Below are 25,879 nucleotides of genomic sequence, written 5' to 3' on the forward strand. Positions count from 1 at the left end.
GGGAGGGGAGTGGGAGGGTGGGTGAGCCTGGTGATGGGTATTAAGGAGGGCACGTATTGCATGGAGCACTGGGTGTGATACATAAATAATGGATCTTGGAACACTGAAAAAAATAAAATTAAATTTAAAAAAAAGAAGCAGCTCAAACTATAGTCAATGAGATAGCCTTTAACTAATTATGCAAATAAACCACTAGAATTTACACTCACTAGAATGAGTATTTCTTTTTTTTTCTATACTGAGTGTTTGTATGAATATGTATGTGTTTGTATCTGTATGAATACATGACAGAGAGAGAGAAACAGGGAGACAAAGAAGACAAAACCAAAATCCAAGGTAAGTTATCCAGGGGGCCTATTTCTGTGTTCCTGGTCCCATTTAAATACCTCAGCAAAAAATGAGTATGCCCGACAAAATGCCAGTGAAACCATATTCTGCCTCTGTTTGTATGAATCTAGGTGAGAAGAGAAAACAGAAGACAGACTGTCAACACATACTGTCACTTTGAACCAGAAGCTCTGAACCAGGGTTCTCTAAGCCAACATGATCAATCTCAATGGCACAGTCTTCATGCCCTCGGTGCTGACATTGATCGGGATCCCTGGATTGGAGTCTGTGCAGTTCTGGATTGGAATTCCTTTCTGTGCCATGTACATCACTGCTCTATTTGGAAATTTCCTGCTCCTGGTCATCATCAGATCTGAACGCAGCCTCCATGAGCCTATGTATCTCTTCCTGGCAATGCTTGGAGCAACAGACATTGCTCTCAGTACCTGCATCCTACCCAAAATGCTAGGAATATTCTGGTTTCATCTGCCAAAAATATACTTTGATGCTTGTCTCTTTCAGATGTGGTTCATCCATACCTTCCAGTGCATCGAATCAGGAATTCTGCTGGCCATGGCCCTGGACCGCTATGTGGCCATCTGTGATCCCCTGAGACATGCAACCATCTTTACCCACCAACTTCTCACTCAGATTGGGGTTGGAGTGATGCTCAGAGCAGCACTCTTTGCAGCTCCATGTCTCATCCTCATCAAATGTCGGCTGAAACACTACCGGACCACTGTGGTCTCCCATTCATACTGTGAGCACATGGCCATCGTGAAGTTGGCAGCAGAAGACATCCGAATCAACAAGATCTATGGTCTCTTTGTGGCTTTCACTATACTTGGATTAGACATAGTTTTTATCACACTCTCTTATATCCGAATATTTCTAACTGTCTTCAGTCTTCCTCAGAGAGAAGCTAGGCTCAAAGCCTTCAATACCTGCATTGCCCATATTTGTGTCTTCCTCGAGTTTTATCTCCTCGGTTTCTTCTCCTTCTTTACACACAGGTTTGGGTTCCACATTCCACCCTACATTCATATTCTTCTGTCCAACCTTTATCTTCTTGTCCCTCCTTTGCTCAATCCTATTGTGTATGGGGTGAAGACCAAACAGATTCGAGACCGGATGTCCAAGATTTTCTGCTCTAAGTATCCATCTTGATTTTTCACTATCTCATTTTATATCAAATAACAACAACCACAAAATAGTGAAAAAATGTTCTTGGTGGAAGTTTAGGCCTTCTCAAGTTCATTGTGTAAAAGAATATGTAGTTATAGTTTTGCATTCAAGACAGTAAAGCTCTGACTCTTATTTTTAAATTTTCACTTGTTTTGGAGCAAAGTTAGTTGAAACATGCAGAGATAATCATATCTAGTCCACACATGACATAGATGACAAAAATCATAAATAAATTTTTGAAGCTCAATCTGCTTTTTGTCACTAAGACAAATATTTCTTAAATCAAATTAAATGTTAATATTTTGGCCTCTGTTTAAAACCATTAAGTGACATTTTTTCCTACTACACAAGAAATTCAATATATTATAATTCTAATGTATATGAAACTAATACTGTCATTTATCTACTATCATTTATGATCACACTTCATCATTCCAAAATTCTTCACTAAGTGATCATGAATTAAGCCTTAAGTGGAGATTGAGATTTTTAATTTGTGCATCAAAATGTAATTATAGTTTCTTCTTTCCCCACAAAATATTTCACACAGACTACTATAGGGACATATATAATAAATTTCTTAACGTAAGTTAAATTCTAATAGAGAAATTTGAATGGAGGACAAATGAAATAAATATGGAATGATTAGCAATGAGCATACTCACTTATTTTGTTTAAGACACTACAAAGAAGTAAAATAATATTTTAAATAGCAAGTTTTATAACTTTATAGATACATCAAATAAAAAATTTAAATGTAAAAGTCAGGTGCAGGTTGATAACAACTATGGAGGGAGATGCATGACTATGGCTTAATGATACAACAATATGGAACATGGATTTGGATCTTCTCTCTCATTCTATCTAATACATCCTGGTTAGTGTGTTTTTGTATCATGTTCTTTCACGTAAACCTGACGTTCACATTCTGTGTGGTTGATGAAGTATAGTGTCAGATTCTATGAGGGGAAAAAATAACAGTTTCATTATATTTATGCGTTTGGACTTTGAGGTAAATTTTCACATGGAGAACTAGTCATCTGCTGCACACCAAATTGTGTGGGATTTTTACCATTAACATTACACTTCTCTTTAATTGCAGAAATGATCAGTAATCTGTATCGTGCCAAAGTCAGAATTTTTCCAATTGGACATTTTTTTCTTCCTTTTAAGACACTATTCTCTTAAAGAGATATATCCATTTCTGTTACTTTTACCCTTCCACTCATTGTGGTATATCCTCTCTCTGGAGCCTCTGTCTCTGATTCCTATATTGGCAGAATCTTCCTTCTGTAGGATTAAGTCCAACATTTTTTGATAGCTTTCCCAGGATGACTTAATTGAGGTTTCCTTTTGGGCTCAGTGTTATTCTTTGTAATCCATAGCAGTCTGTGCAGTTCAAACCATACTATATAAAAGTTTATCTATCGTTTTGGGTATTACACTGGATGTCTAATAACTTAATATTTGTCATGTAGCATCAATTAACCTTTTATCATATATGTGACAATTAATACTCAATGACTTGGACTGACTTTTACTGAATTCATTGACTTAGCGTGGTATTCACTGACATAAGGAATTTTGAAGGATCGTTTAGGGGGAGAAACACAGTCATAAAATCTCCTATGTTAATGTTTAATTTACAAAATAAATCTCCCTAGTTCAGATACCTACTTGGCAGCTATTAATACGATCTAGAAAAAACTGGTGTAATTTATCTTCATATCTCCAATGCCTAGAATGGTACTGACACGATACATACAAAATAAAATTTTACTGAATAAATGTAATAATAAAATTCTGTTCAAAATCTAGTTGCATTCTTATATGAATCCCATAAACTATTTAATCCATGTTAGAGATGATGGGCATGAAAACTGAGATTCATAGGAGGCCTGTCCCTCACCTTGGGTGGAAATTACAATATCAAAAAGGACAAAATTAAAGGGTCACTTGGGTGACTCAGTCAGTTATGTGTCTCACTCTTGATCTCAGCTCAGGTCTTGACCTCAGGGTCATGAGTTCAAGCCCCACATGGGGTCCACACTGGACATGGAGCCTACTTTAAAAAAAAAAAAAAGACTATAAAAAGAGTAGAATTAAATCTGTAGTTCTGGATTTCTATTGAAAACCTCAGTGAACCTCAGGGTGCCTGGATGGCTCAGTTACTTAAGCATCTGCCTTCTGCTCAGGTCATGATCTCAGGGTCTTGGGATTGAGCCCTACATTGTGCTCCTTGCTCAGTGGGGATTCTGCTTCTCCTCCCTCTGCCCTTCATCCCCAGCTCATGCTCTCTCTTGTTCTTTCTCAAATGAATAATAAAAATAAAAAGTAAAGAAAACATGAGTGAACCTCAAGGGAATCAGTATGGGTTGATATATATAGAAAAATAAATGTAGATACAATTTATGTAATGTGGATGTGGCTGTTTATATGTGCATGAGTGTTCTGGTGCACGTGGTTGTATGCTTTAGCACTTTGTCTTTTGAGATGGGCTTTGAGTAGTGATTCATCAAAATCAGTGAGCCTGAAGGATACCTTCATCACAAGGCAGAACTCTCAATCTATGTGTTTGTCGAATTCCATTCTAGTTATCTTGAGTCCAGAATATGAACTGATTTTATTTTCTTAGATTTAAAGCCTTAATGTAATAAACCTTCATTGTGTCTATTATGTTTCTGCTCCAACTAAATGTAAATGCTTTAAAGGTAGGAAAAGATTTGATCAGTCTATGGTTCATCAGTGCTGTAGGACCTGATGTTGTAGGTTTTATAGAAACACCCTACCTCTCTGATCATGAGTTCTGTTGATGTTGCACATCACTAGAGTTTGCTCCAAAATCTTAACTCTCATCTCCCAAACCTCACAGTGTATTCAAACAATATAACAAATCCTCTAGGACTATTCTTTTTATTCCTGACAACTGCACCCCATTTTTTCAGCTAAATTTTATATCTTTCTCTGAGAACTTTAGGAAGACACCCATCTGCAAATTCTAGATGACATTTAGAATCTTTTTATTAATGCACTGTTATTTATGTCATTTAAATATATTTACAAAGTTTTTTATTTTTATTTTTTATTATTATCTTCAGTTAACCAACATACAGTACCTCATTAATTTTTGATGTAGTGTTCAATAATTCATTAATTGCATATAACACCCAGTATTCATCACAACACATGCCCTCTTTAATACCCATCACTCAGTTACCCCATCCCCCTTGCCCCCTCCCTTCTGTGATCCTCAGTTTGTTTCTGAGTCCAGAGTCTCTCATGGTTTGTCTCCATCCCATCCAGGTTTCCATCCCTTCCCCTATGGTCCTCCATGCTATTCCTTACGTTCCACATATGAATGAAACCATATGATAATTGTCTTTTTCTGTTAATTGTCTTTCTCTCTTATTTCACTTAGCATAATCCCCTTCAATTCCATCCATGTCAAAGCAAATGATAGGTATTCATCCCTTCTGAAGGCTGAGTAATATCCCATTGCATATATGAACCACATCTTCTTTATCCATTCATCTGGTGAAGGACTTCTCAGCTCCTTCCACAAAGTTTTATTTTTATATTATTTTTCACTTACAGAAAATTATGTCTGAATGCAATGATTAATCAAACACATTGCCTAAAGTTTTATTTTCTAAAATGTCTTGCATTATACTCAGAGAAGGTTATTGCTAATAGGTTCAATGGATCTTTACTAAGTAGTACATTGGTGAATTTACAATGACATTGATTACCTGCAGGATGCATAATTTTAAAAGGGAAATTTAATAAACTGAATTTTTCATACTTTACTAATTAGTAGTTTAGTATGAAGGCAAAGGAAAGAAATAAAGATATTAGGGGGTACTCTGCTACAGCGTTAAGTCGAAGATGAAGTATAGTTGTTATGTAATATAGAAATGTCATTCTAGTTAAATAAATAATCCCAAATAAAAATATAGCAGCATTTAACAGCATATTTACTTTGGGGAGAAAACTGGTACAAAGGATACCCTTTTAACCAACATACATTTAACAGAAAAAGTAGATTCCTAGATGTCCATGTTATACAAATGACATATATCTTAGTCTGTTTTTTACAATACCAAAACATTTTATTTCCTTCAACTGAATTCCATGCTCATCAAGAGTTATGGAATATATACTTTTGGCAATTTATGAGTTAATTTTTATTTTTGTAACATCGTTTAGACAAATAGAATATAGAGTGTTGAAATATGTAAAAATAAAAGGGACTGCATTATAAGTATCAATTTTAGATCCATGAAAACATGATATTCAATATTTTAAAAGCCTTAAGTACAGCATAATGTTAGTTTTAATATTTTCAATTGAATTTACTTATAATATATGAATGTAAGTGATTGGGGAGAACTTAATACCCTCCAAAAGTATTCTCCTTAACTACATCTTTAATTTCTTATTGTACCAAAGAAGGTAAGACAAAGATTTTTGGCAAGTGCTTTTCTTGGTATGGTTAATGAGAGAAAAACATACCTAGAAATATAAAAGAATTTTTGGAATAGGTTTTGACTGGTCTTATATTTAAAAATGGCAAATTATTATACTTTTGTCTGAAATTAAAATAAATTTTAAGAATTAATATATGACTTTTTGATGATCCATGGATTTTATAAATCCATAGATTTATAAAAGCTTATCATAATCTAGAAATTGTTGGAACCTTTGTGGAAATGTTAAATCAGTATATTAAATACACATCCAAAGATGAGAAGTGTCCACTGATTAAAGGTGTTGAGTTCCATACATATATAAGCTATAATTTATTTAGTGCTTTATGTTCCACATATAATGCCATATGTCCTTTCATATACACTTGGCATTGTTTTAATAATTCCCAAAATTATCATTTCCATAAAGGAGAGAAATGTCACCAGAGATTTAAGTAATGTGTTAAATGTCATGCAAAATGAGAAAAGATGTAGACTTAAACAAGTTTGACTGATTAAAAGTTTGTAATTTTTGTTTTATCATATATTTGCTTTAATAAATAAAATGGGTATGTTTATATCATTAAAGGAGCAATTCCAGTCTTAGACTATTCTTGTATTCATCCTCCAATCACCTCACTCCATTTAGATAATTAAATGCAAGTGTGTGGTCCACACATTTGGAGCACTGTCTTCAGTTGACATTAATAATTATGGACACTAGGAAAAAGTAATAAGATATTTATAAACTAAATGAAATATATATATATACATATGCCATATTTTGTATATATGCAAACATGACATAATTCATAAAGCATATATATATATATGTCATACATATAAAATCTATTTAATCAAACTTACGCAGAAAAGTTCTATACCCTCTTATGAAGACTTCCACCACACTTCCTGAACCAAGGGTCTTCTTTTGGTTCTTTGTATGTGAAATTCTCTGGTGAGTACATGTAGTTGTGGAAAGTTAAGGCAAGGCAGACTAAGGGCTTCAAGATTATGGAGGCCTATGCTATCACTTTAAAATATGAGAAGTAACACTCAAAGAAATCATAAAAAAAAATGGTCGCAAGTAATAGGAAGTATAGGTATCTTAAGTCTGTACTGGAAATGGCTGTGAAAATTCTAAATACTATGTCTTCCCTCACACTGGGAAGGCTTAAAGAGAATTGCAAATTCATTATCTGTTCAGTAAGATTATTTCTAGTGAGAGAGTTATAACAGCAGAGTTCCTAACTTTATGGCTTGGTTGATTTTATAATGATAACAACAACAACAACAATGACAACAACAACAATAATAATTATACATTTATGAAGAAACCTTTCTTCAGAAAGCACAAAGTACTCTCTCTAAGTGAACAACTCTTTTCTTGTTTAAAACAGCAAAATCTATATCAACCACATTTTAATACTGGAGGATATTCTTGGTAAAATAAATAAATGGGTTGTCTGGGTGGCTCAGTCATTTAAGTGGCCTAATCTAGACTTAGGTTCAGGTCATGATCTTAGTTGTGATTCGAGCCCCATGTTGGGCTCCACACTCAGTGCAGAGTCTACTTGAAATTCTCTCTCTCTCTCTTTTCGTCTAACCCTGTACCCACTTGTGCATGCTCTCACTCTCTCAAATAAATAAATAAATAAATAACTTTAAAAAATAAAATAGTAAGTATATGTATTCGAGAGAGTGCAAGAATCAGGAAGCAGTTTAATTCATTTTTTGTCTAAAATAATAGTTTTCTGATAAAATAACAGTAAGATGCTTTTTTTTTTTTTTAACAGTAAGAAGCTTCTATAAGCCAACTCAAGTGAAAGTCTGAGTAGCTGATTCTAGATATTCAGAGTTGCCTACTGGTCATGACCACTGTGGTCTCTCAAATAAAAGTACAATTACATGTGAAAAAAAAATCGGAGTGTTCATGATCAGCTATTATTGGAAAAACTATTTCTACTTGTCTTTTTCAACTTATGGATATGAACGAATGACTATACCGGAAATGTCCTGGAATTGTCTCTGACTTCTTCCCACCATTGGTATATTCAATTTTAGAATCCATTTAAAGCCTTAATGTCATATGATGGATTTCTTGCCCTGTTTGTTACTAACTTCAAGGACTACCAAAGACTGAAATTTCGTCTGTAAAAACGTGGGATAGGAACAGAAATCACTAAGATTCGTGAACTAGAGGCAAAGGAGTTTGGGATTTTTTTTTAAAGATTTTATTTTATTTATTTGATAGACAGAGATCACAAGCAGGCAGAAAGGCAGGCAGAGAGAGAGAAGCAGACTCCCCGTTGAGCAGCGAGCCCAACGTGGGGCCCAATCCCAGGACCCCGGGACCATGGCCCTAGCCAGAGGCAGTGACCCCAACCCACTGAGCCACCCAGGTGCCCCTGGGATATTTTTTTAATATCCCATCTTTATACTAATATGTGTGTGTGTGTGTGCATGTGTGTGTATGTGTGTATAAAATCTGCATAGTTGACCACAGGGAATATAGCTAATCACTTCCTCACATTACTCAGGAGAATTGCATCATAGGCTAATATTATATTTCACTGGAAGTGATCTTTTAAATAGCTGCTCTGTTTATAACTATGCCTCATAAGTAGGTGAGTGCACGTAAGAAGGCTGAAGAATTAAACTCGTGAGTAAATGTTCTCATAGCTGCCTCTGAGATCTAAATAGACAAATATTTAGAAAGGACCCAAAGGGAGCATAGGGGAATTGCACCTTGTTATTGTGCATAAGAAGACACTCTGAATGGAAATTGTTAAAGGAAAATAAGTAATTCAGTTGTCAGATGTGACCCAGGATATAGAGTGTCAGAACATTTTTCACCTTTCTTTTCTTCACTTATCCAAAGTGAATATCTCCAGATCTTTCATTAAGGAGGCATGCATCCTGCCTCAGGTATATAGGTAAAGATAATGCAGAAGGACAAAGAAAACTTACATATCAAGAAACTAAAATTCCTAATATTTTTCTTAAACTGTTTCTTTGTGTTTTCTAATCTTTCTCCATGCAGATATACTCTTGGAAATAGAACAAATAGATTTGCAACCAAATTAAATGTGATGTGTTTTTTGATATTAAATAGATCCAGGGAAAGTAAACTGCTAAATTAATTTATTCTTCCAATTGTGCACTCAGTAACTAGTAATTGTCTTGCATCCAGGATGTAAAGGAAGAATTTGGAATTCTGCTTAAAAATAGGAGATACACGGAGGACATTGGGAGAAAGATAGGAGAAGGGAGTTGGGGAAATCGGAGGGCAAGGCAAACCATGAGAGCCTGTGGACTCTGAGAAACAAACTGAGGGTTTTGGAGGGGAAGGAAGTGGAGGGATGGGTGACCTGGTGGTGGTTATGAAGGGGGCATGTATTGCATGGAGCACTGGGTGTGGTGCATGAACAATGAATCTTGGAATGCTGAAAAAATAAAATAAAGTTTTTGAAAAATTAAATAAATAAAAAATAAACAGGAGATGCAGCCTACTAGGGGAGCTGATTCTTGAGCTCAGACTTGAATAATAAACAATTATTTGTTAGGTAACAAACATACTGGGTACAGGAGAAAATCTAAGAGAAAATGGATTATAATGAAATGAAGTATAATAAAATTGTAGAATCTAAAGTGGTTTTTTAAAGGTCTAATATACATTTTCTTATGACAATAAATTTGAAGTTTGATTAAGTTAAAGGGAGCAAAAACAACACTTTAATAGTATGTACTAAAGTTCGTCTCCTATATGTTAAGCATTTAGTCACTAAATGTATGACTGAGTTTGAAAGAATGGTAAGTTAGCTATTTTTGGGGGGGGGAGAGAAAATGAAATATTTTTATTGCATATATAATTACAGACAATAATATCTCCTTATAGGTGTCTTTTTCTTTTAAGATTTTATTTATTCATTTGAGAGAGAGAGAGAGAGCAAAAGCAGGGGGAGAGGCAAAAGGAGAGGGAGAAGCAGATTCCCCCTGAGCTGGGAGCCCCATATAGGACTCGACCCCAGAACCCGGAGATCATGACCTGAGGCAAAGGCAGACACTTAACTATCTGAGCTACCCAGATGACCCTCTGAGATTTGTATAATAATCTGTCGTGTCTTGCGCAAATGAGATATATGGGTTTTCATGGTTGGTGAAGCTAGATTAAATCAGAATACTAGAATATTAGGCAAAAAGTAAGTGTTTTCCCCCTTATTTCTAAGTAAAGTAAAGGGACTTTCCCATCCAGCCACAGCCAGTCACCAATGAGGTTAACCACTATGTGGCATTAGAAATACGAAGAGTACTATGCTGTTCTTCACTGTCCTGGAGAGATCAAAATAAACATGAGAGGAACAGGGAGACAAAGTCAGACAGACAAAGTCTTAGAGAAAAAAAAAGACTTAGAGAGATCACCAAAGGTTAGAAAGAAAGAAAGAAAGAAAGAAAGAAAGAAAGAAAGAAAGAAAGACACCTAACATGTTTTCTAATCTCAACAATTTTATGAGTCACTTTTCATCTTCACCTGTTGGCAAAGTGAGTGACGAATTGGAATTAAAGGTAGGAATCACCTTTCCAAACATTTTAAGGTAGGTATTTCCTAGTTTATGGGTCAACAGGAATTGGAGGTATAAGGAGGAAGGTCCTGTCAACAACAATGAGAAAAGTGAATTTAATTCAAAGAAGCTTTCAATTTGTTTTATTTATTTTCCACCTTGGTGGAACTATTTAAAAGGCAGTTTGACAGGGCGCCTGGGTGGCTCAGTGGGTTAAAGCCTCTGCCTTCGGCTCAGGTCCTGATCTCAGGGTCCTGGGATCCGAGACCCGCATCTGGCTCTCTGCTCCGTGGGGAGGCCTGCTTCCTCCTCTCTCTCTGCCTGCCTCTCTGCCTGGTTGTGATTTCTCTCTGTCAAATAAATAAAATATTTAAAAAAATAAAATAAAATAAAAGGCAGTTTGATATTTGCCTTCTGTGTTAAAATTAGATTTATGGAAAAGCAATATGTAATTCTTCTTTTTTCAGTGATCCATATAGCTGTGGGACTGGGTAATATTGCCAGGAGAGGACACGTAGTATCAGAAGGAGAACCATGAAGATGAACGTAGTTGTCAGTGGAATTTATGGTATCAACAGTATAAAGTGTCAGACAAAGGAACATAGGAAGGGTATTTTGAAATGGAGGGAAAAAATTAAGATAAACAATATAGAAACAAAATATGTATTTTAAGGAGAAAATAATGTCAAGCACTGCACAGGTATCAATTGAGTAGAGTCTTTACCAAATTTATTGTGTTTGGTTAATAGAGGATCATTTTTATTTTTTTTCCAGAAAAGTGAAGTTAGAGTTGTACATGTAAGCATTATTACAGTGGTTTGAAATGTGCTTTAATTATTTAGAAAACTAGAAGTCATAGTGACTAATGTGACAGTTAGAAATATAAACAAAATGAAAGAGGGAATATTAGCAGGAGGAGGTCCCCACTTCTGGTATAACAAAATGTATTAAAACTTGAATAATTTGTCAGTAGGCAAAGAACAAGAATATTGCAAATGTTTACAAAACAAGATTTTAGGAGAAAGGTAATAAGCAACAACAAAAAATCAAAACGTATCCAGGGAAATTTGACTAGAAGAAAAGGAGAGGTTCTCTTCCTGCTGGGATAAGAAATGGGAGACAAAAGAAGGTGAGAATTGTATATGTATATTATAAATACATTTAATGGCAGAGAGAAAGAGAGAGAGAGGTGGAAATTGAATAGAAAGATGGAATTTAGACATAGAAGGATATAGAAATCAGTCAGGGAATTCGGAACTGCATAAATGTTGTGACAATTCTTCTAAGATTTTCTCAGTATTATTGAGTTTCTCTGTTAAAATAACAGAAGAGACTGATCAAAATTTGAGATTTTCAGACACAGACTGGTGGGTAATTAAAGGAGGGAAGATGTTTTATTACATGACCAAGGAGTAGCTAATATGTCATACGATAAAAAGCAAGAGAAGAATTTGAGTTAGGAAGAGGGGATAGTGGCCCTGAATAAGAGAGAAAAATAAACAACATGGATCACAATATACTGAAAATAAAAAAGAAGTATTTTTTAGAATACAAAGTTTTTATGAGTAACTTGTACATGAATGTGTCTGTTGTATACATTTTCAGGGTGATTCCAAGTTTATGTTATGGTTCTGTGAAGTTCTATGGATGTGAAACATGACTGAAAGCTTTTACTCATGGAGATTTAAAAATAAAACAGCAAAACAAAATAAAAAACCTTATTTTCCTCATTCACAATTATTAAAACATAATAAGTATTTAGTGTTTCTGCCAGGACAGAAAAATAAAATCCAGATACAGGAAAACTTGTCTCTTTTAACCTGTTATTTCTATACTCTAAAAATAAGAATTCTGTGCCTTTTAGTGATTTACTTTTTTTTATATTTGGAAAATTTATATGAATGTTATTTTGAAGCCAATAATCTCATGCAACAAGTTGCATTCAAGACATTGCCAAGAGAAAAAAACTTGGAAAAGAATTTGTTGGTTAATACATCAGCGCAGATATAAAGGAAAGAAAATGTGTAAAGAATGAGGTGGATAGAGAGAAAACAACTTAAGGACTGTATTGATCAATGAATTTTTCTGGGGGAATACAGAATGGATTGATGCATTGAAGGGTAGAAGACTTAAATGGATTTTTTTTTTCAATTTTATTTGTTTATTTGACAGACCAAAATCACAAGCAGGCAGAGAGGCAAGCAGAGAGAGAGAGGGAGGGAAGCAGGCTCCCCGCTGAGCAAAGAGCTAGATCCCTATGTGGGGCTCGATTCCAGGTCCCTGGGATCATGACCTGAGTTGAAGGCAGAGGCTTTAATCCACTAAGCCACCCAGGTGCCCCACATGGATGGTATTATACAAAGGAGGCTTTGCATGATTGAAGATATAATGATAGTAAATTAGGAATACTGGCTTTACACTAAGGACTTTCATGAGGGTATGGGGAAATAATGGGAATTAAGGATAGAGAGATACTTAGAGTAGTTGGCATGTTCCTTAGTCAGCTAGGATGAGTGGTGAATTAAGCAACAAATCAAACAAACAAACAAGAAACCCAACAAACAAAATCTTTGGACTTATAGTTCTTAAAATCCCTTCAAGAACTACGGGAATTACACTGCACTTTTTTTTTTAATCTTATCTATAGTCAGAACTTCATGATGTCTCTGAAATGAAACTTATGCAACATAGTTATAAAACCTACCAAAGAAGAATTGTCATCCAACACAAGTGAGAAGTAGAAGTCCACACTGGGTGGAATTAACAATCTAATGTCTGTTTCTAAAACATTCATTTTATAGATCTAAGTCTTTAAATTATTTTGTAAAAGTTTAAACAGACTTCATAGATGTTTTCCTGCTGATGAATTAATAGCACAAAAGGTAGCAGAGAGGCCAAAACCAAAGTTTCTTATAATGAATCATATAAGGAATGCTAGGTGTTTGAGTCCTTTTTTGGGGGGGGGTGTAATTAAAAAAAAAAAATTTGTATTAACATATACTGTATTGTTTGTTTCAGTGGTACAGTTTTGTGATTCATCAGTTTTACACAATTCACAGAGTTCACCATAGCACACACCCTCTCCAACATCCACCACCCAACCACTCCTTCCCTCCTACCCCACTCCACTCCAGCAACCCTGAGTTTGTTTTTTAATTTGGTAATTTTTTTATTGTTGAGTTTTAAGAATCCTTTGTATGCTTTGGAGTAAAAAGTAATTTTATCAAATATCTGCTTTGCAAATATTTTCTACCTATCTGTGCTTTGTCTTTTCATTCTCTTAACAATGTCTTTCACAGAAATGATGCTTTCCAATTTTAATTAGGTCAACTTATCAGTTTCTTTTTTCATGGATCAAACTTTTAATGTTAATAAAAAGATTACTGTCAGAGACAAGATCTCCCAGATTTTACTCCATTCTCCCTTTTAGAATTTGTAGAGTTTCAAAATTTCAATCTAGAAGTACTGTGATCCGTTCTGAGTTAATTTCTGTAAGGTCTGTAATCTACTTCCATTTATTTTTGCATGTGGACGTGCAGTTGTTCCGGCACCATTAGTTGAGAAGACTCTTCTTTCTCCATTAAATTGCTTTTGTTCCTGGGGCACCTGGGTGGTGCAATGGCTTAAGCCTCTGCCAGAGACAAAGAATTTTGGGAACCTGTATATGCATTTCTAGACTTACATCATCAATGAACACATATGACTGACAAAATGCCTTTTAAAACACACATTCAACTTCTGTTTCTAGAAATTTCAATAAATCTAGATGAGAGCAAATAAAGAAGAGAGAAACCAATACAAACCTTGAAGCATTAATCAGGCAGCTCTAAGACAAAATGTTCAATCTCAGTGGCACAGTCTTCATGCCCTCGGTGCTGACATTGATCGGGATCCCTGGACTGGAGTCTGTGAATTTCTGGATTGGAATTCCTTTCTGTGCCATGTACATCACTGCTCTATTTGGAAATTTCCTGCTCCTGGTCATCATCAGATCTGAACGCAGCCTTCATGAGCCCATGTATCTCTTCCTGGCAATGCCTGGAGCAATGGACATTGCTCTCAGTACCTGCATCCTACCCAAAATGCTAGGAATATTCTGGTTTCATCTGCCAAAAATATACTTTGATGCTTGTCTCTTTCAGATGTGGCTTATCCACACCTTCTAGTCCATTGAATCAGGAATTCTGCTGGCCATGGCCCTGGACCGCTATGTGGCCATCTGTGATCCCCTGAGACATGCAACCATCTTTACCCACCAACTTTTCACTCAGATTGGGGTTGGAGTGACACTCAGAGCAGCTCTCCTTGTAGCTCCGTGTCTCATCCTCATCAAACGTCAACTGAAACACTACCGGACCACTGTGGTCTCCCATTCATTCATACTGTGAGCACATGGCCATCGCGAAGTTGGCAGCAGAAGACATTAGAATCACCAAGATCTATGGTCTCTTTGTGGCTTTTACTATACTTGGATTTGACATTGTCTTCATCACACTCTCTTACATCCAAATATTTCTAACTGTCTTCAGTCTTCCTCAGAGAGAAGCTAGGCTCAAAGCCTTCAGTACCTACATTGCCCATATTTGTGTCTTCCTCGAGTTTTATCTCCTCGGTTTCTTCTCCTTCTTTACACACAGGTTTGGGTTCCACATTCCACCCTACATTCATATTCTTCTGTCCAACCTTTATCTGCTTGTCCCTCCTTTGCTCAATCCTATTGTGTATGGGGTGAAGACCAAACAGATTCGAGATCGAGTGTCCAAGATTTTCTACTCTAAAGATCCATCTTGATTTCTCATTTAACTCTTTTCAAATAATAAAATTTCACTTTGAGAAATACTAGCTTGGGGTCGGAGTTTGTGCTTTCTCAAGTTCATTTGTGCTGCTGAAATATACAGGTCTAGATTTTACTTTGGAGACAAGATCTGTCTCCTATGTAAACAATTTTAACTTTTATGAATATACAATCAACTGATCAGTAGATGGTATAAAAGGCAGAAAACATGAAGACTTGTTTCTGACTTAGTCAATGAAAATTTTTCTTTAATCTTTCAGTGAGGATGTTTCTTAAAGACACAAATAAATTTAAGTGGTTAACCTTGATTAAAAATATTAAGTTCATAGGGTTCTTCAAAAATGATAAATTCATTCTAAAGTTGATAATTCTGATGACCATGTACTAATTGGTCTTCTAATTTTGATTTCAGTAGTCTTTCTCCTCAACTTTATCATCTTCATCATTTTAATTATCATCACCATTCAAGTCTTAATTATTTTCTGACTATGTTCATCTGAGCACTAAGAAGTTTTGGATGCTTAATTTTGTATTGGAATGAAAATTAATACATTTTTAAAATCTAAAAGATTTGGATTTATAGAAACTTGAATATGTAGTTACTAAGAGTTCCCATAGACCCCCTATCTAGTATTCCTTATTGTCATCTTTCATTAATATGATACAGTTAGTGAATCAATATTGATAAACTGATTTACTAAATTCCATATTTTATTCCTATTTCTTAATTTTTACCTAACTTCCTTTTTTTTCCTTCCAAGGAAAAAGATCCCATCCTGGATGCCACATGGCATTTAATTGTCAGGTCTCTATACAATGCTCTTGGATGTACCTTTCTGAGACCTTCCTTGTTTCTAATGACCTTCAAAGCATTGAAGAGTACTGTTCAGGTATTCCATAGGAATCTTTTCCATTGGAATTTATCCGATGTCATTGTATTGATTAGATCGGAATTACATGCTTTGGGGAGGAAAATCATAGCTGTTGAAGTCCCATGTTGATGATATACCAAAGGTAAGTATTATCAACATAATTTATCCATTGTGTATATTGACCTTAATTGTCAGATTTCTCCATTTTAACTCCATTTTCCATTCCATTTAATTTCATTTTCGTACTGAACTTTTAGAACTTTTGAACTTTTTGCTTAGCCAATGGAGCTACCCAGCTCCCCGTCATCTACACATTTTTAACTATATTATATTTAATTTTTTTGTTTATATTATCTGGGATGGCTGGCGGATTTCAATTTCTCTTTCTTAATTAATTTTTTACCATTTAATTTCTCATGTATCTTTGGCTTATATTTGACACTTAAACACTTGCTGACATTAACTGTTTTTATGTCATTTGACATTTTTTCACTGAGATAAGAAATTTTTTTAGAAAAAAAAAAAGAAATTTTTTTAGGATAGTTTGTGTGGGGGATTAAGTGCAAAATGTCCACTTTGGAGTATGTTGAATTAAATAAATAGGACCTTCTAGGAGATATACCCAGTTGGGAACTTTATTTAAACATTTGGAAAAATACCTTTATTAATTGATCTTAATATTTTCAATGGCTATCATAGCAGTGAGCATTGGTGTGTATGGAAGATTGTGTTGACTATTGTGATAATTATGTTTCATCCATTGTTTCATTGAATTCTGACTTTAGCAGTATAAAGTATAAAAATTATTTTCCATGTTTACCAATGATGAAGTTAGGATTTATAATGTTAAAAATGACACTCATCCAGCTATCAGTGATGGGTGGGAAGCAGTATTTAAATGACCTTTCCCCCCAAAACCCAGTCTAAAATATCTGATAAACCTACTCAATATAGACTCATTGAAGAAATGGAAGAACTACATAATAATATAAGGAAACACAATTATTTTCAACATAAAACAAAGATGTTGATAAGATACATGTCATTAATGATAAGATACAGTCATTACAAATAAGAATGTGGCTGTAGATGAAACACCTAAAAATGTAAAGTTTTTGAGGAATTAATTTGAGAGCACAGAATGTTCATGTAATGTCCACAAAATAAATACCAGTCCTGATCAAAAACTAAAAGTTTCCAATTCAATGAACCTTTCATTCCATGGTGATCTAAAGTAAAACAATATTTTGAACAGAGCATTTTACAGATATGCCCAATGCAATTTCTTCTGTGTTACCTGCATAATAAAATTAACATTAGATTAAGAAGTGAATCATTTTCAACTTTAGCACTAAATGAATGTGACCGAAACAGGTTGATATTCACTAAAGCAAAAGAAAGAAGGAAGGAAGGAAGGAAAAAGAGGGGGCAATGGCATGTGGATAAAGTGGTATTTTCAGAGTTTTTCTTAGAGTTTTACTTAAGTCTGGAAAGCATTGTTATAATGTAACCAGGCTATGCTGATTGGACATTTCTCTGGTAAAATAGAAGCAATTCTTGCTTGGGCTCTTGTCAAAATATTGTAATAGATTTATCACTTATAAGGAGTTTTAAGGAAACTGAAGAAATCTACCACAATATCTAAAGGAAAGGAAGATGTGGGGGATAGAAAAATAAAGTGTTTAAAGGAATAAGATCCCATAATCATAAAGCAAGTAATTGTAAGAATATAGGTGGATAATATTGTACTATAAAGAGCATATATTTTGAAAGCCAGAGTCCCTGGGTTCAATTCCACATTGCTTTGTGCTAGGCGAGTTACCTTTATGCCATTTACTTAACCTTTCTGTGCCTCAGTTTCCTACTTAGTACAGTGAGAATAATAATACCATCTATATCACAGTATAGTTTTGTGGACTAAAGGAGTAAATATATGTAAAGAGATTAGTAAACAGCCAGACCCACAGTGATCATTATTTGAGTGTTAAACAATTACTATAACTATTACAATAAGAAAAATGAAACTTGAAAATAATGACTTTTCTCAGGAATTTTTAATCAGTGCAAGTAACAGTTGAATTGGGAAAAAATCATGTTTATAAATTACATTATCTAATGTACTGAGAATTTAAAAATTATTATAATTATTATCTTAGTTATTTCATATTTATGAATATTACAAAATATTATCCACAAATATAGACTACAAAGTAATGTCAATAATAAATAAATAACAACTATTGCAAATATTTATTGAAAGCTTCCCATGAAGCTTATTTCTAAGAGAAAGAAAAGTAAATATTAAAAGATGAAAATAGAAAAATGTACAACATCACATATCCCTGCTGAGAGGTATAACTGAATTGAGAAATACCATGTTGAGACAAAGCTGCAACTATTGTGAATGTACCACAATTGTATAAAACAGATTGTGTCGGGGCACCTGGGTGGCTCAGTGGGTTAAGCCCCTGCCTTCGGCTCAGGTCATGATCTCAGGGTCCTGGGATTGAGTCCCACATGGGGCTCTCTGCTCGGCAGGGAGCCTGCTTCCTCCTCTCTCTCTCTGCCTGCCTCTCTGCCTGCTTGTGATCTCTGTCAAACAAATAAATAAATCTTAAAAAAAAAACAGATTCTGCCAATATGGGTTTATATTTACATATTTTAGTTTTCAGAAATCTTCTTGTTTGGAAAGAAGAGACTAACCACTCGGTCACGAATCTGCTTGGTCTTAACACCATACACCAGGGGATTGACTGTGGGAGGCACCAAAAGATACAAACTTGCAAAAATTATATGAATGCTTGGAGGTACCTTCTTGCCAATGCGGTGAGTTAGGAAACTAAACAGAGCAGGTGTGTAGGACACAAGTATAGTGCAGACATGAGCAGCACAGGTGCCCAGTGCCTTTGAGCGGGCATTCTGGGAAGACAGCCGGAAGACTGCCTGGAGGATTTTGATGTAGGATGTGGCTATGAGCCCTAGGTCCAACACCATCACTGAAAGGGCCACAGAGATTCCATATGCTCTGTTAATGAAGGTGTTGGCACTGGCCAACTTCACCACAGCCATGTGTTCACAGTAGGCGTGGTTGATGACATATTTAGTGTAATATGGTAGCCTTTTAATAAGAAGAGGACAGGGCAAAACCATAAAGGCAGCTCGGGTCATACCAGCTAGACCCATTTTAATGATCATTGGTGTTGTCAGGATGGTTGTATAACGCAGTGGGATACAAATAGCTACATAGCGGTCAAACGCCATGGCAACCAAGAGGGCTGACTCCATTATGCAGAATGTGTGGATAAAATACATTTGTGCTAGGCAGATACTAAAATCAAACCCGTGAGCATCCAACCAGAAGATACCAAGCATCTTGGGGGCTGTGGAAGAGGCAAGAGCCATGTCATTCACTGCCAGCATACAAAGGAAGAAATACATAGGCTGGTGGAGGCTTGGTTCTAGTTTGATGGTGATGATGATTACGCTGTTCCCCAGCAGGGCCAGGGCAAACAGGAAGAAGACAGGGATGCCAATCCAGCGATGAAAAGCTTGCAAACCGGGAATACCAACCAGGAAAAAAGATGAGATGTAGTGATGTGTAGCATTGTCTGCCATGTTAAAACTGGAAAGTTTGCAAACTTAGATGCAAAGTAGACAGGCTAGTTCCCTATGGGCAAAAATCAGGTTGACAGAATGATTGATTCACTATATGGAGACTCCATGCATAGTAAAATAGCCTATCTAAAGAGCTGACTCTTCCCTGAAACTTCTGGAAGCTGCTGGGTCAATCACTACACTATTACGAACCCCAGGATCTTCATTTGCAAATAAAGTTTGAATAAAGTTCTTTTTAAATTTTCTCTTCTGTGTTCAATCTTATTCTTGTCTACACTTTCATTTTTATTATCTACCAAGTATATAGGTAGTGATAAAATTTCTGCTTCTTTGTGCCTAGGAGTTTTCTGAATTGTGTGACATCAACTTTGCCTTAAGGCAAAGGCCACTCCTCTCAGGGAATTCTCGATCAAGTGTAGAAATACATGCAGGCATACACAAACACACAGGTGCATGCATGCATATATATAATAATTTGTAGGTTATGTAAAAGGCAATTATAATCCTAACAACATGGTAGTCTACAGACAAATAGTCAGGAATGCAGAATAAGATAATAAGAAATCCAAGCAGCTTAAATATAACCAAAATTCTTGTGAACATTAAAAATAATAAACCCATGGCAAATGCTTTCTTATTTCAGAAAAGATCTTAAAGATAACCAGAAGGACAGGTTATTAGAAGTATGTCTCAAAAGTGAGGAATATCAGCTGAAAACAGTAGAAAAACATGAATCTGCCATAGAGTTTTAAATTATTATTCTCCAGAAAACAGGTTTTTTTCCAAAGGCTATATCTCCACAACTTTTTATTTAATTCAAAAGCAAGTACCTATATGACTACATTTATCAATCCATCCAATTTTATTAAGTGTATACTATATTTCAAGTTATAAGGAAAAACTGTTTTGTTTTGTTTTTTAGCCATCCAAGGAAAGTTAACTTTATTCAACATTTCGTCAAGTTACCATACACATTTTTTTAAAAGATTTTATTTATGTATTTGAGAGAGAATGAGAGAGCGAGCACAAGAAGGGGAGGGTCAGAGGGAGGAGTAGACTCCCTTCTGAGCAGGGAGTCCTATGTAGGACTCAATCCCAGGACTCCAGGATCATGACCTGAGCTGAAGGCAATTCCTTAACAAACTGAGTCATCCAGACACCCACCATACACAATTTTTAAAATGATTTACATGAAAGTTAATTAAAGTTTTAAGTGATGGGAAAAGTTGTAGAGAAGTTACTTGCCCTCAGAATTTTTTTTTTTTTTTTTGGAAAATTTTATTTCTTCATTCTTTCAGATAATTGAAATATTGTTATCAACACACATTTTTCACTAATGGGAATAATGCACGTTCATTTGGTATTCTGCTTCCTCTGACTCCTAGCCTTGATCCTAGCTTTGCAACCACCATTGCCTAATGGTAATGAAGAGCAAAACAACTTCCATCCAGTCCCCCAGGTCTCAGTGCCACAAGCATCTTCTCATGATCCTTCACTGATGTAGTCCTTTTGTTCTAGTAATGGCCCTCAAACCTTCTTCTGAGGATCAAATTTCCTCCTAATCATAATTCTGGAATGCACACCCCAGTATTCATAACATGCTTTTTTAAAATTTGTAATTGTTCCCAATATCTGCTCCTAAACTCAACTGATATGAAAGTTCATATTAATAAATATTCCTACTGACAATACCTCTTTGTTTGAATGTCCACATAATATCTGTGAGTAAAATACTTTCTGGTTATAATATACATGTTGTCCTTTTAAGTATATGCTACCCCTGACCTATGCGAGTAAATATTCTGAGGTGTTTCCTCATAAGAAAGTGAGAATTCAAGTTTGAGTTAATCATTATAAATATTTCAGGAGAATTCAGAATTTAAACATTATTCCAAATACAAAGGGCCAGAGTTAGGTTAGGGATTGTCACATTGGTATAATGTATATAGATAGATAGATATAGAATCTATATAGAATGGTATATAGATAGATACAGATATAGATATAGATATAGATATAGATATAGATCATACTTGATGAAAGATATCAAACAAGCAGGAATTTTAGCAAACCCAAAAATGGGGAAAATACGAAGAAAGCCACACTTAGACATATCATAATTGAAGTACTGAAAATCAATGATAAATGTGATTGGAACATTCATTTTAAGGAACAGCAATAAAAATGATGACTGTTTTCTCATCAGAATCAATAAACTTCAGAAAATAACAAAACCATATATTTGAAGAAAAAACTTGACAATCTGAGATTCTATATGCAGAAAAAATATCTTTCAAAAATGGGAGCATAGGAACTTGGGGCAAGAAACTTCTAGTATTGAACATCTAAACTATAAAAGATTTTTAAGTTTAATATAAAGAGTACTTGATATCTTTACAGGTTTTTTCCATGTTCCATGATTTTTTCTCATTTTGGGAAAACCAAAAATTCAAGAGGATATTGTCAGAGAACTAGGTATGCAGCAAGTAAATAATACACCTAGAAACATACACATGATTTCTAGGTAGAAAAAAATTACATAGAACAAAATGTAAGCTTAATTGCTTTGTGATACATAATACTTAGTAACAAGAGTAGGTCTATAGATATTAGTAAATGTACTTTATAAGATATTACTAAGAGGTGCCTGGGTGGTTCAATCAGTTAAGTGTCTGCCTTTGGCTTGGGTTATGAATCCCAGGGTCCTGGGATTGAGCCTCAAGTAGGGTTCCTTGCTCAGCAGAGGGCCAGCTTCTCCCTCTTCCTCTGCCCCTGCCCCCATCCCCATCTCAATTCTGCTCTCTCTCTGTCAAATAAGTACATAAAATCCTTAAAAAAAAAAAAAGAAAGAAAAAAGAGGAAATACTAAGAGAAGGATTTTAAGTAGATTCAGTTTACAGAGGGACCAGGCTCCCTTAAGGGCACTAGAATGTGTAACAAAAGGAGCTATAAGTGAAACAACACTAAGAGCAGAGCAGCCTATTTTGAATGAAGTCAATAAGGTCATTCATTACCTTATATTTAGCAGACAGACTGCCCTGGAAGTCTGAAAGCCTGCCCACACCCTCTGGCTTCCTGTTAGTTCTGCTTTTGCATCTGTTTCTGAAACATACAGATACAATGTTCCTTCTGCCACCTGGACTTTAGCAATTTTATCTGGTTAGTTAGCAGAATCCTTTGCGGGCAACCTACCCACTTGAGACAGCATGGTTCAAGGAGAGAATGCGATGTTTTCTATGTGATCTGTTTTATTATACATAACATGTTTATACCATGTTGTAAATAATCTCACTTCAAGATATCCCACACAATATTCGCTATTTGCCTCAAAGTCCCCTACCATCTGCCTGTATCTCATTTGCTGGCAACAGCAGTCACACAGTCATTTAAACTAAAAATCTCAGAGTTATCCTTGACCCTTTGTCCTTTATAACCTTAACAGTACAGTTGAGCAGACATTACATCTTACTGAATTTAATTATTTGATATCCATCAGATACAGCATATGTCATTCATCCCCGTTTCCTTTAGCTGTGATATGCATTCCCTCCCATGTAGTCTGTGGCATAGTCTCCTAATTATCTCTCCGGTTTCTTTTTTTTTTTTTTTTTTTTTCTTATAAAGTCCATTTCCTCCATTATCAGCTTTCAAAGACTAGATATGATTACTTAGCTTAAAATCTTATCACTGAAAGCATTGTTGTTCAAACCAAAATTGTTAATTCACTCTGCAAGAATTTCTTCCCTTTTTCAAGCTCCCAGACTTGCCACTACTTCCTTAGGTGTGCTCCAGAACTTCTAGCAGTTCTGGGATCATGTTATATGTTTTTGTTTTTTGGTTTTTTGGTTTGTTTGTCTGTTTTTTAATGACTTTAAACTGACTCTACCTTTGGACTTGATTAATTTTTCTGTTATTGGCTTAATAAACTTTTATCTATCTTTTTAATTCCTGATGAACATTTTCTGATTCTCTAAAGCATCTGTTGTCTACTTCAACTATCAATGACACCTCCTATGCAATAGTCCCATATCTTTCACACACACTGATGATCACAAATATTACATCTTGTGGTAGCTATTCCTTTACTTGTCCTAAGTACTCCACTGTAAGTATGAGACATGAAATAAAAGGACCATATACAAAGGCCTCTGTGTCTCCTGTATTTTGCTCACTTTTGATACAGAGGAAGCAACTAAACAGTCAGTGATTTAATATTAACTGAGATACTCTTTCTGCCAGATAATATCATATTACAATAGCATAAAGGGATAAATAGCATAAATAGCATAATTTGAATCATGGGAGCACCTTATGTTCTATGTTGGCAAATGAGGAAGGTGGTGGTTCTGGATTCCCTAATTATCCCATCATCAACAAAGACATTACTCCTCCAGTTTAATCAAAGATTACATTCTCTTAATTTTCATCAATACCGTGCTTCCTTTCAAAAAGCAACACAGTGTGGAAGTATAACATTATGTCCAGAGGACAGCTGTGTGCTGAATCCTAAATAGGTACAGAGGGAATTATTTTGAGACATGGAAAACAGCATTTCATGGCTATGTTTTTGAGTGACAGACATAAGTCCAAACCATCCTTATTTCTGTTCATAAAGTAATGTGGTAATACATATGTTATTCTATATTTGGCTTTCTATTTTTCCAGAAGCTATTATTACTCCAAATTTAAGGAAGAAGTCAAGTATATTAAAAGAGTAGAGAGCAACAATTTATGTGTGCCAAATATATATTTTCAGCCCCTTAAACTTTTTGGGGTTGGGGTGCTTGAGGAAAAGACTTTGGTGTATTTTGAAAAATAAAGCCAATTTTTTTCCCAAAAAGAAAAAAAGACATAGAAAAGAAAGAAAACTTAACTCATATCTGCAGCTTCAGCTTCATCCCATAAAATTTACCCCATTTTCCATCTTAAAAAAAAAAAAAGACAGGCAAAGAAGTAAGGAAAAAGAAAAAGCTCTTTCTTACATAGATGCTTCTTTTAAATTGTCATAATCTGGAGTTCAGGAGCCTCTCCCCTTACACTGGTAATTTTCATTTCACTGCACTTTCATACTTCCCACTCTAAACACTCTTCATCAGCAGCTTTGACATCTACAAATAACTAGTAGATCTCACCCATATTCATTGAAAACTTTGCCATATTGCTTGTACTTTACATTTCCACCTACATTGTTGCTACATTAATAGATGACTTTGAAATATGTATATTTAGATCCTTTCTAACCCACTGGCCACTCATCATTCCCACTTTCCTTCCTCCAGAGATGAATTCAGTACATTATACAACATCCCACACATATTTATCATGTATAACTGTTGATTCTTTGAAAACCTAAATTCTAAAAAAATTTGCCTCACAGGTATAGCATTCACGTTCTTTTCCCATACTCTAACACCCAGCATTATTAATCACTTCTCTCTAGATGAACATATTTTGTAGAACATCACTTCAAACTTTTACTCATTAGCATACCTAAGTATCTTATTCCATTTGTTTTTGTAGTGACCAAGGATAGGCTGCCCCAAAACGGTTCACTTTAACATGAAGGTTACTCTGAGCTGAAGGCTATCAAGACCCTACTGACTCAAGAGAAACTTTTGTCCCTCCCTTAAGTACATTGAATAATCCAAATTGGGAGTCTTTCCCAGAATAAGGGTAATTAGCAGAGATAATCTCAGTGACCCATCTGTATGGTCTGGCAAACATCTCATTACCAAACATCTGCTCTTCTTTCCACCCTCTGAACTGCGTTTTTTCCCTCTGCAGTCCACTTTCTCTTTTAGTTCAGGATGCCATGTAGACCTTATTTTACCTCACTATCTCTGGAACGCCCATGTCTGTGTGGATTCTCTATATGCACACTATTACATCTGGTTTTTTCCTGTTATTCTGTCTCAGGTCAATTTGATACTTGGTCCAGCTAGAAGGGCTTTTGAAAGGAGACAGGAAACCTTCCTCTAGGACACTTTCTTTTTCTTCTATTTTTCAGCTCTTCCACATTATCTCCTATGTGTTGAGCACTACTGGGGGAAATCATAG

General features: G+C 35.2%; 2 protein-coding genes and 1 pseudogene across 2 annotated transcripts; 2 read left to right on the top strand and 1 right to left on the bottom strand.

Moving 5' to 3' along the window:
- The first annotated feature begins 543 nt into the window (after positions 1-543).
- Positions 544-1,494, top strand: LOC123949553 (olfactory receptor 52A5-like). The gene has a single exon (XM_046017075.1). The coding sequence runs from the start codon at positions 544-546 to the stop codon at positions 1,492-1,494; it is 951 nt and encodes a 316-aa protein (XP_045873031.1).
- Positions 1,495-14,376: 12,882 nt separating this feature from the next.
- Positions 14,377-15,331, top strand: LOC123949388 (annotated as a pseudogene).
- Positions 15,332-18,868: 3,537 nt separating this feature from the next.
- Positions 18,869-19,822, bottom strand: LOC123950054 (putative olfactory receptor 52P1). Its single transcript, XM_046017913.1, has one exon. The coding sequence runs from the start codon at positions 19,820-19,822 to the stop codon at positions 18,869-18,871; it is 954 nt and encodes a 317-aa protein (XP_045873869.1).
- Between the last annotated feature and the right edge of the window lie 6,057 nt (positions 19,823-25,879).

The sequence above is a fragment of the Meles meles genome, chromosome 8 (assembly GCF_922984935.1).
Source record: "Meles meles chromosome 8, mMelMel3.1 paternal haplotype, whole genome shotgun sequence".
Taxonomy (NCBI): Eukaryota; Metazoa; Chordata; class Mammalia; order Carnivora; family Mustelidae; genus Meles; species Meles meles.